The following is a 20,405-nucleotide window of genomic DNA, read 5'->3' as shown; positions in this document are numbered from 1 at the left end:
TTTAAAGCTGCCGGAGGAGGTCTTATTTCAAAGTTTGTGTCTCCTTTGAATGACTTTGGTCTCCTGTTGAAATGAGGTTCTTCGTTGTGTCATTTGGGGTCTGGAGTGGCAGGAATAACTGGTTGGGGGCAGGTAAGGTAAGGGGAGGAAGGGAGAGAGGATGAGGCAAGAAGAGGGGAGGGAGACACATATTGACACAGACAGAGTCTACCTGAGGCATAGCTGATAAGAACAAGTTGTTCATAACAGCAATAACTAGGTTAATAATAAGCTTTGTGCAACTTGACACCAATCTATGTTTGTTTAAAATATTTCAGGGTTTTTAGCACTGCTGAGAACAAGTTTATAAAAAATTAGAGGAGGAAAAAACATTGACTCAAGTACTACAGTATGTGTAGAGTATTGTGATACTTTCATAATAGAATAACAGTGAAACTTTTAATAGATACTTGTATGTTTGCATATTCACAGAGTCTGGATTTTTCAATGAGGGAGAAGGTGTAGATGTAATTTTAAGGATTTTAACAAGGTAATTGAACTTTTTTTGGTGGGAAAACCCTATCAGACACAAATTATTATCCCAAACAGAGTATTGTTTTACATATCCTAAAGGGGACATATCACACATTTTGTGATTTTCTGTTATTCATTTACTGTTATAATGTAGGATATCTATGTTAAACATGGTCAAAGTTGAAAATAAATAAATTGAATATTCAAAAAAGTAAATGCTTCCCTATCAACCAACCAGCCTTAGAAATATTGTCGTCGTCAAATCTATTTTAGCTCTCCAAATTAGGATTCAAATACTTGGGCATCATTATCACACGATCCATTCATTCATTACATGAACAAGATTTCATGGCCCTAACAACAAAAATTAAATCTGAGTTGCAAAGGTGGAGCCACTTGCCTCTTTCATTGGCGGGGAGAGTGCAAACTGTTAAACCAAATATACTACCCAGGTATTTATACATTTTTCAATGTATCCCCATCTTCTTACCCAGATCCTTCTTCAAATCTATTAATTCTATCATCTCCTCATTCGTATGGGCTGGTAAGAACCTGAGAATTGGTGAAGTTTTTCTGCAATGGAGTAGATCATCAGGCGGACTTGGCTTACCAAACTTCCTGTGCTACTATTGGGCTGCAAACATGCTCAAGCTCCTCCTTTGGTTCACGTCCCCACAGAGCAGCTGGTGCCAACTTGAGACTAATTCATGTATCTTCTCTTCACCCCAGGCTCTGGTATGTGGTACCTTGCCCCTCTCTCCCTCACAATATACAACTAACCCCATCGTTATTGCCACCCTGAAGATATAGGCACAAATAAGACAAAACCTTAAGTGGTCCAGCCTTCCTCGTTCAACTACTATTTGCAATGACCATCTTTTCTTAGCAGCTAGAATGGATCCAAGGTTTATGTCCTTGGCAAGAAAAGGTCTGCATTGCTTGGAGGACTTGTATGTAGATGGATCATTTGCCAGTTTCTACCAATTTCGCGCCACTTTCAAACTCAACAATTCAGACTTTTTAAGATACTTCCAACTATGCAACTTTGCAAGGACCCACTCTTCTGTATTCCCTCAAACCCCACCTGCCACCGGTTGATACTCATGGTTGATACTTTAACTAAGGGTCATGTCTCTTACCTCTATAACCTTTTATTGCAGACAAATGAATCAATTATGGAGAAAATTAGAACAACCTGCTTGTGATCAATTCTGGGACAAAGTTTTGGAAGCTGTTAACTCCTCCTCTCTATTTACCCAGATACATTAGAGGATAAATACAATAGATGCTCACTTTCTCCATGTGATCCAACCCATATGTTCTGGTTGTGACCCAAATGATTTAGGTTTTGGGAGTCATTCATTACGCAAACTGTCTCCCCACATGGCCATCTTAGATCGTAGATCAACTGAAGATAACATCACAACAAATATTCAAAGAAATGTAAATGTATTTACCTCACTCACTGCTTGCAGAGGAATTCTGTTGTGAAAATCCTCCTTACCCTCGTCATCTAAATCCTGGATATGTCATGTCATATCCTTCTTAAAAATGAAAAAAAAATAAATCAAATTTTCCATAAGAGTTTCCATTGATAGATTCTATTTGTATTGGCAACCATTAATCAGCTGTTTTGATCAGCTGCCTGCCAGTGAAATTTCACAATAGAGGCATGCTTTGGGCTTGTCTTCGATGTGTGATTGGTGCCACCCTTTAAGGAGATATATGTGCATAGGTATGGGGGTTATGTGCGTGTTCCCAGATGTGCGTACCCTAGATTCTAGCTCCATACTCTAGGCTAGGAACTCTGAACAGTACTGCAAAAGCCTTGGTGCTATTAACGACTGACTTCCTTCTCTTTATGTAATTTATTATTTATATATTTGCTTGTTTTTTAAAATCTTATTTACCTTTTTTTCTCTACTGTATTTTTGTATTTTAAATGATGTGCTTTGTTGATCTGGTGTCCCTATGTTGTCAACTGTCCTGTTTTGTTTTTGGTTTTTTTTCTTTTGGTGCAGCATGCTGACACCAAAGATAATTTTCCATATTGTGGACAATAAAGTACCTTCCTTCCTTTATGTTTCCCACTCAGCAACAGTCACCATCTGAACAGAGAGAAGAGTCCCAACTCTGACCTGAAACTAGACTCATCATGAGTGTAAAATCTCCCATTTAAAAAAAAAAAACACATTATGAAAAGGCACATGGAAGATCTAAAGAGATGTGTCGGTTTTTAAATGGTAGATTGTTATTTTTTGTCAGCTCTCCTCTCAGGACCAGTGATACTTACCAGGAGTGGCTTACATCTCCACCTAGTGGCCACCATAAATAACAACAGGCTCCTCAGGGACATACTGCATACTACACTGGCTAAAAGTATGTGGGCATGTCATTCCAAAATACTCTTCTGGCAAGACTTGTTGGATCCTGGCTGCAGGGATTTCCTCCCATTCAAGCAGAGGAGCATTAGCAAGGTCTGAGTCTCAGTCGGAGTTCCAGTTTGTCCTAAAGATTTAAGCTCAGGGCTGGGGAAACCAAACTGGGAAAACCTTTTCTTTATTTTGGAGCTGGCTTTGTGTACGGACACATTGTCATGTTGAAACAAGAAAGGGATGAACACAAACTGCCTCAAATATCTCTGTATGTTGTTCCTTCAAGTGGAACTAAAGCCTTGTCCCAAATGATGATGTAATAGCAGCCATACACAGTCTCTAGATATATATATAGATATATATATATAGTATATGTATATTCTATATATTGGTGACTGTAAAATGGTCACAGTTTTGATTGAATGTAAATGCTTGTGCTTGTCTGTGTGTCAGACCTGTGATAGTCTAAACTGTGCACTCCTCATGCAATAAGACTTCAGACCTTTTATGAACTATTAGCTTTTTGTTGTTTTATATATTTTATTTTACACAGCTGAAATAATTAGTCATTTGTCAATAATCAGCAACAATTTGATGATCGATTATTAATTTCAAGTAATTTTTCCACAAAAATTAGTGCAAAACTCACACATTCCACCTCTTCAGATGTGATGATCCGCTGCTTTTCTTTGTCTTTTATGGCAGTAATCTGAACATCTTTGAATTTTTGACTTTATTTTGGTCAAAACAAGCAATCTGAACACATCACTCTGGATTCTTGGAAATTTTTGATAGACATTTTTCACAATTTTCTGACATTTAAGAGATCAAATGATCAATCAATTAATTGAGAAAATGATCCAGAAAAATGTTAGTGCTTTAATTTACGAAGCAGGAGACACAGACTGACTCATACTTTTAGTTGGGCATAATTGTGATTTAATTCACTATGTCTTATATCACAAAGAAAGTCTTTAAAAATGCAGACTAGAATTTCTGTATATAAACTGTACACAAAAAGCAAGGCACTATACATTCAGATTCATCAAGCTGCTGTTTCTCTTCCTCATTAAAATCAAACCTTTAAATTACAACTCTTAGCTCTGCTCTCAGGTGCTCAGTAAAGTCAAGAGTCACTTCGGCAGTTTAACACATTCGAGCAACATGAGCTACCACCTACTTGGCCTGACAGCATCCAGACACTGTAGACAAGAAAAAAAAAAAAAAAAACGACACTCACAACGTCTGACGTGACAGCTGAATGAGCCGACCTCATCCTGCTCCTACGGGTTTGTTTTTACATAAATACAAAGTCACAAACGCACCTACACACACATTTACACAAACATTACGTACATACACAAACGTTATATACAGTCGCACGCACATACATACACAACCGTAGCATGGCACTCTGACACCAAGCGTCCTAGTGTGCACATTTTCTTTCACAAGTCCATGGCGTGAGCGGTGACTGTAGTGCTCGGAGGAGACTCCAAATACACACATACACCATGTATGAACCAAAGCATGGTGGTATTTACCCTCCATTAAACCACTTGAATTTAATTTTTGTTATGTAATGACAAAGATGAAAGGTGGAACATGACTATAAGCGAGGCGAGTGCATCTCGAGTCTCAACCTTCATGTAGCTTTTTTTCTCAGATTCGGTTTCTGTGTCAACGTCTTCAGACGTTACCACCAAAATCAGGTTTACAGGACATTTCCTTTATCTCCATCTCAATCCACTCTTTGTCCTCTTCACGTGCCGTCGTCCATCAAAAACTTCCTCAAAACAGTCCTTTGGCCTTCTTTAAGTTCACTTGCTTCCACCCTGGCAGACGTTCGTATTCCTCTTTCTTCATCTCTAACGCTTTCTGTAATGACAAAGACACACATGCAGTTTATGAATCGGTTAAGAAGACGACACAGAGAGTTCAACACTGTGTTTGTTGCGTTTGAAATGATGTTTCAAAGGGAAGTATCGGTGTGTTTTCTGTCACTGATACTGGCCACTGTAGTTACTAAAGAACAGGACCAAAATGACACAAGAAATGCTATTTTGTGATCTGTAATAGTGTTGTTTCTAAACTATTAAATACCTGAATTACAGTCGAATTACAGTACATCATATTTACTGCTCGTGAGGAATTTTATGCCATTTAATACTTCTAGAGTAGATGTATACATATTAAATTACATGTTAATAAAGCAATATATTCTACATATGTATACAAATATGACTCTTAACCCATATTGCTGTGTTCCAAGATAAGATAACATTTCATTGATCCTTGTAGGGAAAATTCAGTGCAGGAGTCTGAATAAATACAATAAAAAATATACAAAAAAATATAATAAAATGTAGAATAAAGTAAATAATATAATCCAAAATAAATTAAAAGGATTCAGATGTTTTTTAATGCTGGTTTGATGCCTTTTTTCTCTTTCTCGACTTCATCTTTTATCTGCAGTTTTGTACGTTTTGACATTTGTACATCTGTGAATTGACTGTTTATGTCATAAGCTGATTGTTATAACACTATATGACGTGAAGCTGACAACACATCTACTGCTCTGTGGGTATTCCTGCTCTATCACACAAGGACAGTTTAGTTGTGGTTTGTTTTCATGCCTCTATTTTGTGCTCCACAGACAGACGGTGAGTCAGACTGCAGTGTGGTTTGTCGGTGAATCATAAGTGCGTGTATTTGAACTGAGAGAAGAGAAAGTCTCAGGTGGAAGGTGAGTGTGAAGAGAAGAGTAGCAGCAGCAGAGTGTGGTGTAGTCGAAGGTGTTGAGCAGGGAGATACAACGGGCTGCACAATTAAACGTGTTAATGACCACAATCAACAACAGTATTAATTTAGCAAAAAAAGTGTTTAAACGTCTAATTTACAACTTCAGCTGTTCATATACAGGAGGGAGGTGTGTTAGAAGCTGTTGGAGCGTGAGTTATTTTAATATTTTTCTACCCAGTTAGGTTTTTACAAGTTGTCCTCGTTATCACTGGAGCTCGTATTGAAGCCCATTCCTGCTAAAAAGAAACAGATGATAAATTAAGAGTATGTTTTTCTTGTCAAATGTATGAAATGTCAAGACAAAAATTGGGACTTACTAGGTAAAAATGGTGAAATAATACATACTGAGATACTAAGTCAAAAATGTTGATTGTTGATTGAGAAGATATTAGCTGAGTTATCAGTATGACATTCTACATATATATATATATCTGTACTTTTGATTAAATATTACAATTTTGACTTTTTTTCAAATATTTTAATAGTAATAATGTTGACTTCCTATGAGAGCTTCTACTTTATCATTTGTAATTTTTCATCTATGTATTTTCTTGGCAGGAATGAGCTTCATGTTTGGGTTGTGTGTCATTTTATATTTATCTGCTCGGTGAAGATGTGGGAGTCCTTTATGACTGCAGCTGATTTAAAAGGACTCGACCGTAACGTCTAACCGAGTCATCAGGATGATCTTTTCAGACGTAATCGTGCAGCCGTGCGCAAAACTTTCCTCCTCCTCAACCGGCACCACACTTAAGAGACAGGAGTGAAACAGGAGTGAGTAAGAGTTCAATCCACGTTAAAAAAAAAAAAAAGGAAACACAAGCTGACGTGCTCGAGAGAAGGACAGGTAGGTCGCCAAAGTGCTGATGAATCACACGAGTGGTTCTTCTTACCTGAATCCACCTACAACTTGGTCTGCAAAGTGAGAGTTAGATGGAGTTAGGATGGATGATATGAATGAGGTGTTCAGTCTCAGCACACTGCAGGACATTTAGAGATGTAATGTACTGGCTTTACATCAGGCTGCATCAGTCTTCGCCTCGTATACGAGGGATTTCTTACAGTGTGACTGTTGAATGTTAGCATAAAACGGCTCCTACAGAATCACAAATTACTGAAGCTGTTTCTAGAAACATTTAGATGTCCACTTTTCATGCAGGTTAGTGTAATTCAAAGTGTTTTACAGATGACGGACAAGCTGATAATAAGACAGTAAAAATGTAAACAGGAAAACAATTTGAGACTAATGAGCAGCGGAAATAAAAATGATGAAAATGTTATTTAAAAGAAAAAACTATAAAATGGATTTGAAAAAGTAAAATAGATAAAAGATAAATTAAATAGATAGGAGGGAATAAAAGATTTAAAACATTAATAAAATAAAATAAATAATGTCTGCTCTCAGATCAGGCACCAACGGCTCTGAGCATAAAAAAAACTAACTAACTAAAAGACGCATTAGTCTCTCTGTGTTTTTGAGATGTTAAAAAGCAGATTTGGTAACATGTGACACATGAACCCCAAAGTTTAGTTCTGAGTCAAAGACAACATCAAGGTTTCTGGCCTGCGATTATATATGTAACCCGTCAGTGAAGAACAGAACAGAAATGCACAAAGCCTGACTAACAGATGTTAAAATGTCAGAGAGTAGATTCTTCGTTTTAAAGACGATGATGAGAGATAACTGAAAAATAAATCTGTTGTCCTTGAATCACAAAAATCTCTCACAGAACGTGAACAGAAAGTGAGAAAGAAGCATTTGTTGTTTTACGATTTACTTGCCGATATGGAAATGTTTTACTTCATAATTTAATAAAAAATGCCTCTTGAAAAGACAAAAATGCCCTAAAAGTCTGATCAAAAGAGGGAAACGCACTATTTTTAACTCTGCCTCCAACATTGCAAACAAAAAAAAGAAAAAAACAAACAAAAAAAACCTTAACTGACCTCAAAGTCCTGGTCAGACAGGTAGATCTCCAGGCGGAGCGGATCGACTCCCTCTGGGAGCGGCCGGGCCTGCAGCTGAGCCAGAGGGAAGGTGTTCTGACAGAGCCGGGCCAACACGTCCTCCACCAGGATGATCTGGTTACACACCTCCGCCTCCTGCAGCCACAACACAGCACACAGCGTCAAGTCCTTCCTAACAAGGGCCGGTATTTAGACAACTAGTTTATGAATGTGTGAGAGTATGAAGAGGCAACACAGAGGCTTGTGTTTATATACTGTATACTGACAATGTCATTTTTCAGTTTTTTACTGCATGTACAGTACGATATTCAGTAAACAGTAAAATATCAGACAGGGGCTCAGTATCAGTAAATACTCAGTATCAAATGAGCCCAATAGAGGGTGATATGAGGGTATATTTTGATTGCTTTTTTGATTCCACTCATGTTTTTTTAATGTTTTTTGAGTGAGTACTTTATATATCAAACTTTATGGACAATAGGGCATGTAGCTTAATGTTAGAGTAAACAAGATATGAATGTAAGCAAATAAAAATGTGTGTGTGTGTGTATGTTGCTGACCCTCTCTGTGATCTCAGCCACGTCCTCTCTGTGCTCCCAGCTGGGAAACATGTTGGTGAAGGTGAGTGGCTCCAGACCGGCGTGGATCAGATAGGACTTCTGAGACTTCTTATCGTTCTTCTCTGGAAGAGGAAGTCAGAAATTACTTGGATATTGAAATGAACTGAAATAGGTCATCTAAATACTGTCATATAATGTCAGCAGATCTGATTAAAATTAGGGAATGTGCAGATGTATTCATTCATTTCATTCAGGGTTACAATTACTCTTGTAATTCAACAGTAAATCCATAAATTCTTAATTTATTCATATAAAAATGAATGGTTGGCAGTGTGTGAGTAGAAACTGGTATCTGGTAACCAAATTTCCCTGACACCAGTGATCCCATTTGCTGGAAATTTAGCATAAATATGTAATTTTAAGGGGAAAAAAATACATTGAGGGACTAATTCCTCATATTTATCCAGATAATTCATAAAATGTTTTGCATATACAGTGCATACGTTCCCACCTGTCATTCACTTACCTTTGCAGTACTGCAGCACAGTCTCCATCGCACACTTCCGGTCTGCATCCCAGCGGATACGAGCCGAGCCGGTGCACTCGCTTTCCTGAGGCCACCACCCCTGCCACAGGTAAACCTCGTGGAAGTTATCCACCAGGAACAACGCTGTGGAGGAGAGAGAGATGTCTCACTCTTTCAGTCTAAGTTTCACTCTGCATACAGCCTGTTGTGCATCTAATTAAATTACAAATCTACAGCATATAATGTACAGTAAAGAGAATTTTTAAAGATCATAAATTCTGTTCTGTACATAAATTTCTGCAAAAGCATCATTACATTTTGTCTTTAATCTAATGCTAGATATTAAGTAATGAATCTCCCCAAATGATCTACAAAGGATAAAATAAAAACCCCTAACATGCTGTGTGTGTGTGTGTGTGTGTTCAGGTCTCACCAGGTTGCGGTGCGTTATACAGGTCTTCCTGGAGGAAGGGCAGTGAGCTGACCAGGTCTGGGGCTCTGGACGGGTGGAAGGACTCAGACGCCACAAACTCTCCAGATGTGCTGCTCAGCTGGAAGAGCCGCGGGGTGAAGTTGAATTTACCCGGATCTGAAAAAAGAAAATCAGAAACCAACATGTAACAAGATACATCATCCCTCAAGTGACGACTGTAGCACTCGAACTTAGAGATCGGTATAGCATCTCAAATTTTGAGTGCGGAAACTTAAAACCAAACACTTACTGGTCAAGTTCTTAGTCTAGTTTGCTCATTTGCTGATCGCATAGAGTCTGATTTAAATCATTATTGTTAATTTTGTGCTGTATTTACTTTTGGCAACCATCTTGTCCTGTGTACAATATTTATGAGAACATTAAAGGTACCCTTGCGCATGACAGAAAATACCTAAATGTAGAGGACTTGGTGTAGGTTTGTATCAGCAAGTGAGGTAATAATACAAGTATATACTGGTAGAAAATCATATAACATAATATCACTTTTCACCCGAAAGAGGTTAAAATTGAGTGATGGTTCTTGTACCTTGCAGCATGCAGTCATACGCCTTCCTGTCTTTTCTTCCCAGAGCCTCCCAGAAGCCCGGAGGCTCCACTCCCTCATCACATTCATGGATGGTCACCTTGCTGCTGCTGTGGAGACCTGCTTCCAGAGGACACCTGACACAAGCAGGAGGCAGACAGAATTCATTACATGTGTAAGAATATGTGATGTTTTATGTTTGATGGTATATTTTAATCTGTATTGATGTATTAAATAACATCTTTAAATTCATCCTAAAGCAAAAAAGATTGAACTCACTGTTCTTTGATCTTGAGCGCCGCTGTGTTTCCCACACCGCGAGTGTGTAGCTGCGTCTTGCAGCCGTGCCACAGGTAGATGATGGCCTTGTTGATGTTGAGCAGGATCATGGAGGCTCTGGAGCGCAGGCTGCTGCAGTGACACGCCACCTCCAGCAGGTGTCCCTCTACCGGCACCTCGCCCCGCACGCAGTACAGACGCCACTCACCTGAACAGACGGGCAGGTGAACACGATCAGTGGAGAGGAAGAAAGAGCTTCCTTTTTATAACAGAACAAAAACCCAACTGTTTTGTAAGTAAATTATGATAAATGACATATATTTGTGTGTCAATAAAAACAAAATAATTGTCAATAAAACTGATCTATACCCACTATGTTGTTTACTTTTATTCCAGTAAAACCTGTGCAAGAATCAGCAAATACTTATTCTGATATATATATATATATATTGCTTTGTATTTCATAAACTACCACAAAAAAAGGGGGCAGCTCGTCATAACTACTTTAAAATGACTTTTAGCTTTTTACTGCTGCCTAAAATTTAGAAAGACACAGGAAAAATAAAGCAGGCAGATTCAGGCTTTGGTAAGTGAGTTCACCCACAGCACAAACATGCCAGTATCACTGCCTGGAAATCAGAAGTCACAGTAGATCTACAACCTGAGAAAAAAAATGGAAATGTCAAAAATATTTACTCTGGGTGTTCTCCTCCTCCTCCTCCCTCTTGCCAGCGTGGACAATCATCCCTCCGTTGAAGCACTGCAAGAAACATGGAGGCTCCCTCCCCTGCTGCACCTGGACCTGATAAACAAGGGAATACAGTACAGGATGCTGCTAATGTAAACAGTATACAGTATATACAGCAGTATACTGGTAGAGTAGCAGAGTAGGTTCTCATTCAAATCTTATTCGTACAATGATGCAAAGTCATTAAAGTCCTTAAACTGGTTGAACAAATTGAAAGAATCACTAAAGATAATTTGTAAAAACATTTCTTTGACCACATTATAGTAAATAATACTGATATGAGTGCTTGCTTATTAGTATAATCGACTGATTTTAACACCACAAACGAATTAATCGTTACATTAGTTTGTGTTTTGTTTGTGTGACTGATTATCTCTGCAGTGTGAGGCCTTGTCTCCTGTACCTGCGCCCCTCTCTCCTCATCCAGCTCCACCGTCATCAGCGCTGACGTTCCTTTCTCGCTGACGGTGGAGTATCGGCCCTGCCAGAAGAAATAGCAGCATTTCTCCTTCCCCGGCCCGCTACTCCTCGCCTCTGGGTTCTGCCTACGACCAACTGGGACACAAACATAAATACACAACAAAGAATTTGCAAAATACTCTGAATTGTCAATATTGTTAAATGAATAATGTTATTATTGCAGCAGAGCCTCCTCGTACAAACTGTTAAAACTTCATTTTAAGGCTTTTAAAAATAGTGCCCACATCTACAACTCACTTCACCATAGAAGAAGGTGAGTCCACGGTGACTAACCTGAGGTGGTGACCGTGTACTTCCACTTGACCACGTAGGCGTCTCCTTCGTGGAACTGGCCGATGCTCTGGCGTGGGAGGCGGCTGTAGTCGAACTCCAGGATGTGCCAGACGTCCACTGAGACTGTGCTGATCTCCTGAGTCCTCATGTGGTCCTCGGTCTCCACAGGACCATGACCGCGGCCGACATTTACACCATCCAAGATGGTGGAAACGGATGATTGGAGGACAGGCAGCATCAGGGTGGCGTCATAAGGCCGGCAGTCTCGCCCCGGAGCCTCCTGGGAAAGAAAAAACATTAAGTGAGTGACCTGTGTAATTAATAAATGTATATATTCCACCTTTTCTGCCTGTTTGATGTGCACCTTCTGCTCAGGTACGAGCTCGCATTCTTCCTTTGGTAATGGCGACTTTGCTTCAGTCCAGTCCATAAACTTCTCCTTGAACAAGATGGTCTCGTTGTGCTCTGTCAGTCTGCCGAATATCGCCCAGTCAGGACGGCCCTGGCCCTTCCTGTGATGAGATGAACCCACACACACACGGAAAAGGAGATAAACATGTCAAAAATTAAACTTTATTCCATTCTTTGCTACGCTAAATCAAAAAGCTTTAAAAAAGTAAGACCACGCTTATTAAATTTGTATGTGTGTGTGTGCAAGTTCACAGCTATTGTTTTTTAGATACAGTATATAACTGTAGCTAAAATATAAATATGCAGATGGTGACAATACTATAATCCTACATAAACTATAGAGGAAAGTAAACATCTTTGAACTGTGCGTCTGTGTGCTATTGTGTTTTTATTGTGAGAACCAATTTGAGTTTTAGACCATGAGAGTGAAGATATACAAAAACACTCCTGCTTCCTTCAAAAGGGTTATATTGGTTTAAAGATTAATGTTAGATTTAAGTTAAGGTTAGGGTAAGAGTTAGGGTTAGACATGTAGATGTGATGGTTAAGGTTAGGGGCTAGAGAAAGCATTATGTTAATGACAGTCAGCTTGTGGGGCCATATATCAGGTCACATAGTCACATTATGGGGACACATCTCCCATTTGATGACAAAAAGCAAGATAAATTATTTATTTTAGGGTTAAGACTTGGTTTTAGCTTTTTTAGCTAGCTAGATTTAAGCCTCAAGGAAATGAACGTAATTCAAAACAATGTCCTCACAAGTGATAAAAACAAGCGTGTGTGTTCCCACCTGGGTATGAGTGTGTTGCAACCTCCGGGGTCCAGCGGGTTGATGTCACAGCAGGTGTAGTCAAACGTCCCGTTCCAGAGGTGTTTGGCGAGCTGGAAGGCCACCTTCCTCTGGGCCAGAGTCACCTCTTTGCCGTGCCACACGTACACCTCACTGCCGAAGTCAAACACCAACACCTGCAGCATACACAGCACAGCGACAAAAACAATTTAACTTCTTATTTTATACTAACTAATATTCAGGTCATTTTTAGTTTTACATTTTTAAATTCAAAATGTAAATGATTTAGCTTTTGAAAGAAGGGTTTACAGGACAAACAAGCATTGAAAGTATACTACAAAAACAATCAGCACAAATCACAACATGCAGAATCCAGTAATCCAGTAAATCCAGTAACAAGTAACAGTAACAGAGTAACAAGTAAGAGCATTTGATGCTTCATAATCTATATGCAGATTACATAACGTAACTGCAGTCTTAGTTCCAGTGTCCTGAGCCTGTTTCATTTTTCACCAGCAGCAGTGCACTGATGGATGTAGATGGTGCTCACCATGGCACCTGTTGTTGCTAGGCAACAAATTAAAACCAGTTTGAAGCACAGAGCTCCTCTGAAAAAGGTGTATAAAATATTTTTAATATTTAGAGCAACCTGTGCTGTAAAGAAAAAGCCCACCATCAGATACTCTTACACGTTAATTTTAAATTGATAATGAGCTACAAACTGGGATAAAGCTCATGTCTTGATCCCATTGCGCTCTGGTCTAATGAGGCTACTGGATCAGAAAAACAGGTTCTTCTCTGATCAGAGTGAGTCAAGGTGCAACCAAAAACAAAAGCCACAGCCAGTGAAAAGCATCGCTATGGCTCACAGTATGAATATTAATTTAATCTGTCACTTTGAAAAGACTGACAGGATATATTTACCACCAGAAAGCAAAGGACATAAAAAGGTTTTTGTGCACAGACAGGAAGTTCTACTGACCTCTTTGGACGTTAGCAGAGAGCTGCGAGGGACCTTCCCCCACTCGTCATCATCAGGGACCAGTTTGTCATCCAGCAGACGGAAGATACAGTTGGTTTCCACGATGGCGTTCTCAAACTGCTCATCCTCCTCTGGTGGACCCACCGCTATCACACAATTACACAGACATACAATTAGCCATATATCAATATAAATGCATGAGAACAACCAAAACATCCAGAAAAAACAACAAATGTTAACAGATGTCTGTACATTCACTTTAAGACAATTTAAATGCGGAGCGACGGCTTCAACTGCTAATTTTTAAGAGCTAATTTCTTACATTGGTAAGAAGCCTGTCCTCTTAAAATTGTCCAAAACTGCTGGGTATCTGGACCCTGTGGGTTGACCCCTTCCTCGATGGTCTGCACCTGGTTCGCCCTGCAGCCCATGTCCTTCTTCGTTTGGATGAATGTGGCCAAATCTCTCGCCTAAAGGCAAGAAACAAGGAACTGTTTTTCAGCGAGTTACAGGGATGATGTCTGGGTGACTTTGATGTAAAAACAAAAGGGAAATTTGACTTGATGAACTGAGATCTTCACATTTATACACAAATTCTGAAAACCCAGTGCAGCTAAACAACTCTGTCATGTACTGAAGACAAAATAAGACTTGGTGAATCATGTTGGGCTTTTTGTGCATAAAATCATAATAAAATAAGTAAACAGCGCTGAGCGAGGAGGCGAGAGTAGAGAAACAAATGTTTATTAGAAAGTGTCTAGACAGGCCTCCTTTGGGGAAATAGAAGAGCTCTAGAATAGCCTGAAAGCATGTGTTTGATGAGGAGCACAGATGGAGATATGTGTCAGAGTGTGTTTGTGAGTGTATGAGAGAAAAAGTCAGTGTGTGAGGGGAAAAAATGAGAGGCACAATCAGCAAATGCCAATATTATGGCAACAGCCTTAATGCTGGATGCCTACAACAAAGCTCTGTATATCCGGTACAGTCTGTTATAATGAAGGTAAAATACTCACCTTAGCTCTCTCAATGACATTTGAGAACTCTCCTATCCAGACGAAGCAGTGCTCTGGAGTGACCAGCAGGAAACAGTCTCCACTGTTAAGTGACGACGCTCTCGGCTCTACTAATCTGGTCTGAACGTGACGACGACCTGCACAGAATGATGTCAAATTTATTCATCTGAAATAGAGCCTCAAAACGCGGGTAAAACAGCACACAATATAGCTCAGCACTGAGTCAAAAATAAGGTTTTACCTTTGATGTGCATCAGCATGAGGTTCTTGTACGGCACAGCGCTGTTGTTGGACATCTGCTCGGAGATGTTGACGCTGCGCAGATTCACATTGCTGAAGTTTTCTTTACTGGCCAGACCCGCCAGAGCAGCTTCAGAGTACTCTGAGGTTTTATTTACTGGAAAGCAAAGAGTTCACAATTTATATAAAAAAAACAAAAACGCAGCTCTACAGGGGGTAGAAAAACACATAAATGCTTCATTAAACTTTAATGTGACTAAATTTCGGTTGTAAACTCTGCTGCAAAAGTGGGTCATATGAGGCTGCATGCCAATTTGTGCTGTTTATACAATCATCAAAGAGGTGAAGATGGATGTATTTTTGTAGTGCATGAAGCACATTTTCTGGTATTGGAGGGAAAAAAAGAAGAAGAAGAGGAAGAAGAGGATAAATCAAAAGAAGACAAAGAAGGAGAAAAAGAAAAACAAGACAAACACTCTATATTTTATAGTTTCCAATTTTCAGCTGAGATTTTTCACCACAAAGCACAAGGCACAGATGCTGATTTGTCACCTTCCCAAACACACACACTGTCATCCAACCACTCACTCTTCTCAGTCTTTATCCTCTTGCTCTCTAGCTGTGCCACGTTCAGTCTCTGCTCGGTGTACTCGTGTCTGATGTCCTCCCTGGCTGCCAGCATCTTTAGAGGGTTTCTGGACGACTGGACGTTCCTGGACGGACGCACCGACCGCTTGTGCTGCACCATGGCTGAAGTCAGCCTGGTGGAGGAGAAAACAAGGGTTTATGAGAATGATGAGATATTTTATGGCAGTTTTTATTTCATAACTAAAGATCTAAATAACTTGCAAATATGCTGTTCTTTAAGTTGTTCACTTAAACATGTAAAAGCCATTACGTATTTAAGTAAAACTAAGCGAACTAGCAGTACAGTTTTCCTGCCTCACATTCATAAAATACAGAGTCAAGTTGTGTTATATGCAGTCCTCCACTACAGTCATCATTCAAAGTTTTATTATTTTCTCACTTGGGGCCCTGAGAACCGAATATGGCATCAAAGTCCTCATTGATCTCAATCCTGGTGGGCATGCGTGGGAATTCAGCAACGCGTCTGTAGAATTTGGAGAAGATCTCGTCGTCCAGCTTCATCACTTCCTTCACTGCCTTCTCCGTCACTGTCAGAGTGGTTTCCTGCAGACCTGCCACTGATCAAAACAGAGAAATACAAGAGAGAAAAGATTAGGCGCCAATATAAATCTATACACAAAAAGTACAACACTTGCCCTAAAACTAGAAAAAAGGCAGATGACTAAAACTTTTTAAAAATTTAAACCTTTTTAAAATCAAAGACAAATGTAAATGTGTAATTTAGATCTCAAAAAGAGTCACTGCAGGCTCTGCAAACCCCTCATTGGATGAATAAGTTATATTTCAGTGATTTAATACAGGTGAATAGGTCATGTTGTTATACAGCATACTGTGTACAATTTGCACACTAAAAAGGAAAAATTAACTAAATGCAGCAAAGGACCAGCAGTGCCAGCAACATTCTCACAGTCACTACGTTACTATCAAAAATATTGCTAAGCTGACCTTAAAGTAAGAACGGAAGTGCTTACCTTTGCTATTCAGACGTCCCAAGAAGCTCTCCAACTTGTCTAATTTCTTATCTGATTCCATTTCTGGTCTGGCCTCAATTTCTAAAAATGAAATAATTAAATTTTTTATCAGCAATTAAAATCTCTTTTAAAAAAACTCATTTGTCTCCTTATGATAAGTCATTTTAGAATACGCATTTAGTAATTTGCTGTTTTTTTAAAAAAAATTGAAGTATAGTGTGTGAGCTACAAGCGTTAAAAAGTAAAAATAATGTTCACCTCTGGCTTAATCTGAAGGTCAATTTATATGAATGAACAGCAAATGAATCAATTCAGTTTACATCAAATTACACTGGTTAATAAAATCTTCTCTGACTGGGATTTACACAGCTGACGTGGCAGTGATGACACAGGATTTGCAAATTTGTCTCACCCTCTTGTGGTTTGTTGACAGCAGGCATGCTGCTCTTGAGTTTGGTGGAGACCGGTGACAAGATGGGACTGATAACTGAGGAAGAGGCTGCCAGACCTGTACACAGACAGACAGACATTCACACAAGATAAGACAAAATATCAGCCAATGTGGAAAGAATATATTCAGAGTTCACTACTAACTATTTTCAGAAGGAATATTACACAAAAGTGTATTATTATTTTATAAAACTGTGAACAAAAACAAAGCATTTAAATGCTGTGCTCATGTTGAGCTGTCAGAGTAGGTGTAATTTTTGATGCTGGGCTCTACAACTTCACACTCTAGCAGCCCCAAATGGCAGTGTGAAGTAATTGTTTGGATTTTTAAATACCCTGAAAACCATTTGAAGTGACATAATCAGCACACTCTGTCTCCCTCAGACCTCCGCGCCTTGTTTCTATGTGGCTGATGGAGGTGGAAAAGACTTCTGTTTGCACATTCAGCTTTCTCTGGGAAGAGCAGCTTCTGTATTTTACTCTTAAATTTTGATTTTGCAGCTTCTGTGTGCAGAGAAAATGTTCCACATGACTATAACTGGTTTCAAAATGTAGTACAAGCAAACAGAGCTATGCACGAGAGAAGAGCGAATGGCATGTTAGATTTGTGCACTGACCTTTCTTAACCATACGGGCAGCCACAGTGTACTGGGTGGAGTCATTGGCTGCTCCTTTGCCCTTTGTCTTCCAGGCATCCTCACGAGTTGAAATCATCTGTTTCCTTTCCTCGATTGTCATCTGGGCGTCAATCTCCTCTCCACTCTTCTGCATAGACATCAGCAAATTATCAAATTATGAATGATTATCAAGTTTGTCAAGTTGCCAAGTCTTGCATGCAAAACAATCATCTACGCAAGATGGAGCCCAACTGTTGGCTTTAATTTCAGGGTGTTTTCAATCATGTTGGAGTTATTTCTTTAATAGATTAACATCAAAACCTAAAAGAGATCTTGGAGCCGAACCAAAAAGCTGTCATAATGTTCAAATATTCACAGACTCCATTGTATAAGCTCTACTAACCAACACTAAGAGAACTACATCACCTCTCCTTCAGCTTCGCTATAACTTCATGTGACTCCTCGCTTCCCTCTGGAGCAATTATTCATGTAGTAACAGTATCAAACCAAGCAGATATAAAAAGATTTGATGCATCGGGGCATGCTAAGTGCATGTCCTTTCTAGACTACGTAACTGACATGATTTCACAGTAAGAGTCATGGCAGTACACTGAATTGTACTCACGCTGTCATAACCAAATACAACTCAACACCACCCGAACCGCCCTTCACACGAGTAGCTGCAAACCAAGCGAGAAAGATAAAACTCTAGTACATGCAGCCCATTCGAGCGTTCCAGGTGCATGTCCTTACCTGACTGTGATGGTCAATATACTGACACTTTTGGCCAAGGGAGATAGGAGGAGAAAAAGTGGAAGAGAAGACAGGTTCCTGAGGATGTAGAGGTGGATGTATAAGTGGAAGAAAAAGGAAGGAGGAAATGGGCAGAAAACTGATGAGCATGCACAGGTGAGATGAGGGAAGGATGCAAAGATAGGCAGTGCAAAGCTAGAAACAAGGAATGCAACATGTACGTTTTTAAATCCATTCGCTATCCTATAATGTCAGAATTAATCCAAAAGCTCTGTAAACACCAATAATCTGTGTGCTAAACAGATACAATTTAACTATAAATCCAATAAGTTTTTGGGGCATACAGTACATAGATGATATAAATATCAATTTGTCTTTCTTGGATTAAGAAGATTAAGATTTGTCCTGTTTGTTTGACCCATCCTACACACTCTAAGGGCAGCTACAGTGCAGCGTCTGGGGACCAACTCTAGTTCTTTTTGCCAGTGCCTTGGTCAGGGGCACCCACGCGACTATTAAACCCTAACAAACATGCCTTTTGATGGTGGTTGGATGGTGGATTGATGGCGATGGTTTTTTGTTAGTGGGAGGAAACCGGAGCACCCGGCGGAAACCCATTCAAACACAGAGAGAACATGCAAACTCCACAAAGAAAGGACCTGGGACAGCCAGGGTTTGAACCCAGGACCTTCTTGCTGTGAGGAAACAGTGCTAACCACTTATTAAGCATTAAAAAGTAAAATTCCCTGCTCGTTAATAAAAAGCCCCAAAATAAAAAGGCTCCTAAAATCATTAATGGCCACTGAATAAGATGTACATGTTTACTGTTAGTAACAAAGCAGCAAGCTGCAAAAGCCTTTTTCTCTCTGCTGCTGCTGCTGTGTAACTCAAGACAGGCACAGCTTACATATTACATTACCAGCACAGTGCAAATGCAGAACATGCTCTTGAAATGATTGTAATACTTCTATATAAGATCTGCATATAATCTACTGTATATCAGTGGTTCCCAAACATTTTGGCTTGTGACCTTTTTAAACAATAAAAAGTCAACTCACAGCCCCTCATCAAAGGTCATTTATTTCTACGAGCTGTAGAAACAAGGAAAGAGTGACTGTTTTTTTACTTCTCAGATTATTGATTTTCAATATTTTTGAGGCTTGAAGAGGTAAAACGACAATATATTTTACAAGAAAAAAGCTACAATAAATGTCCTAAAAAATAAAGGTAATATTACAAAGCCGATTAATGTTTTTAATCTTCTTTCCTAACTTGTTAATCATCTCACGACCCCTCAGATTTAACTATGAGACGTCTCAACCCCCAGTTTAGGAACCACTGATCTGTATGTAGTTTCTGGACTGTATTCTTAGCTTTGGAACTTGCTATTTTTTCTTACTTGAAGACATTTGGTTCTCAAGCAAAAAAGGTAAATGAAAAAGCAGTATGAATGTGTTTGAAAATATTATTCTTATGTACTTGTTTTTATGAAACAACATTTTTCTGTAACTTTTCCTGAAACTGTAAAAATGTCCATCCATTAGAAGACAATGGATTTTTCCCCAGACTCTACTGACTTCATTGGTCCGTAATAAAAAGTGTTAAAAGTCTATTTTGAGTCTCAACATTCATCTCAGTCATCCAGGTGGTGCAATGTCTGAAGATGGTAGAATCCATCAGTGGACTAGAGTTTTAATTGAACACTGAAGTTTGTTTGAAAGACAAAAACAAAACTGATTTGGATTCAACTTTCCCAAGAAAAGTTTACTTTGAAGTGAATTGATTACTTAACGCCGCTTTAAGACACAATCAGCAAAAGCACAGAAAAGCTTAGGAAAGTTCCAGCGCCGGCCGCTTTCCAACTATCATCCCACCGCTTCAGAGAGTAGCGTTTAAGACTGCAAGATTCAGGAGATGCATTCAGCCTCACACAAAGTGCACACAAAGCTCTGATTGGACAACGCATGTCCCGCATGAAGCTGATTGGC

General features: G+C 39.3%; 1 protein-coding gene across 4 annotated transcripts in view; it reads right to left on the bottom strand.

The window, feature by feature from the left end:
* Positions 1-3,804: 3,804 nt before the first annotated feature.
* The window catches only part of LOC121908475 (supervillin-like), a 37,701-nt gene continuing 21,100 nt past the window's right edge, over positions 3,805-20,405 (bottom strand). The window contains exons 17-39 of one of the 4 annotated variants that reach the window (XM_042428513.1): positions 18,418-18,495; positions 17,665-17,812; positions 17,010-17,105; positions 16,598-16,678; positions 16,006-16,183; positions 15,567-15,739; positions 14,980-15,135; positions 14,739-14,875; positions 14,048-14,195; positions 13,726-13,871; positions 12,744-12,919; positions 11,905-12,052; positions 11,541-11,820; positions 11,191-11,342; positions 10,736-10,841; positions 10,040-10,247; positions 9,764-9,897; positions 9,178-9,333; positions 8,745-8,888; positions 8,219-8,340; positions 7,638-7,793; positions 6,584-6,605; positions 4,684-4,766 (exon numbers count right to left, since the gene is read on the bottom strand). In XM_042428513.1, coding sequence (XP_042284447.1) covers positions 6,594-6,605; positions 7,638-7,793; positions 8,219-8,340; positions 8,745-8,888; positions 9,178-9,333; positions 9,764-9,897; positions 10,040-10,247; positions 10,736-10,841; positions 11,191-11,342; positions 11,541-11,820; positions 11,905-12,052; positions 12,744-12,919; positions 13,726-13,871; positions 14,048-14,195; positions 14,739-14,875; positions 14,980-15,135; positions 15,567-15,739; positions 16,006-16,183; positions 16,598-16,678; positions 17,010-17,105; positions 17,665-17,812; positions 18,418-18,495 — 3,135 coding nt within the window. In that variant the 3' untranslated portion in view covers positions 4,684-4,766; positions 6,584-6,593. Of the gene's footprint in view, positions 4,767-6,583; positions 6,606-7,637; positions 7,831-8,218; positions 8,341-8,744; positions 8,889-9,177; positions 9,334-9,763; positions 9,898-10,039; positions 10,248-10,735; positions 10,842-11,190; positions 11,343-11,540; positions 11,821-11,904; positions 12,053-12,743; positions 12,920-13,725; positions 13,872-14,047; positions 14,196-14,738; positions 14,876-14,979; positions 15,136-15,566; positions 15,740-16,005; positions 16,184-16,597; positions 16,679-17,009; positions 17,106-17,664; positions 17,813-18,417; positions 18,496-20,405 lie in introns of those variants that run through there. The other 3 variants (XM_042428512.1, XM_042428516.1, XM_042428514.1) reach the window with 3 other exon arrangements.

Source organism: Thunnus maccoyii, chromosome 12, assembly GCF_910596095.1.
Source record: "Thunnus maccoyii chromosome 12, fThuMac1.1, whole genome shotgun sequence".
Lineage (NCBI taxonomy): Eukaryota > Metazoa > Chordata > Actinopteri > Scombriformes > Scombridae > Thunnus > Thunnus maccoyii.
Note: the sequence above shows the minus strand (reverse complement) of the source record. Positions and strands in the feature narration are given on the sequence as shown.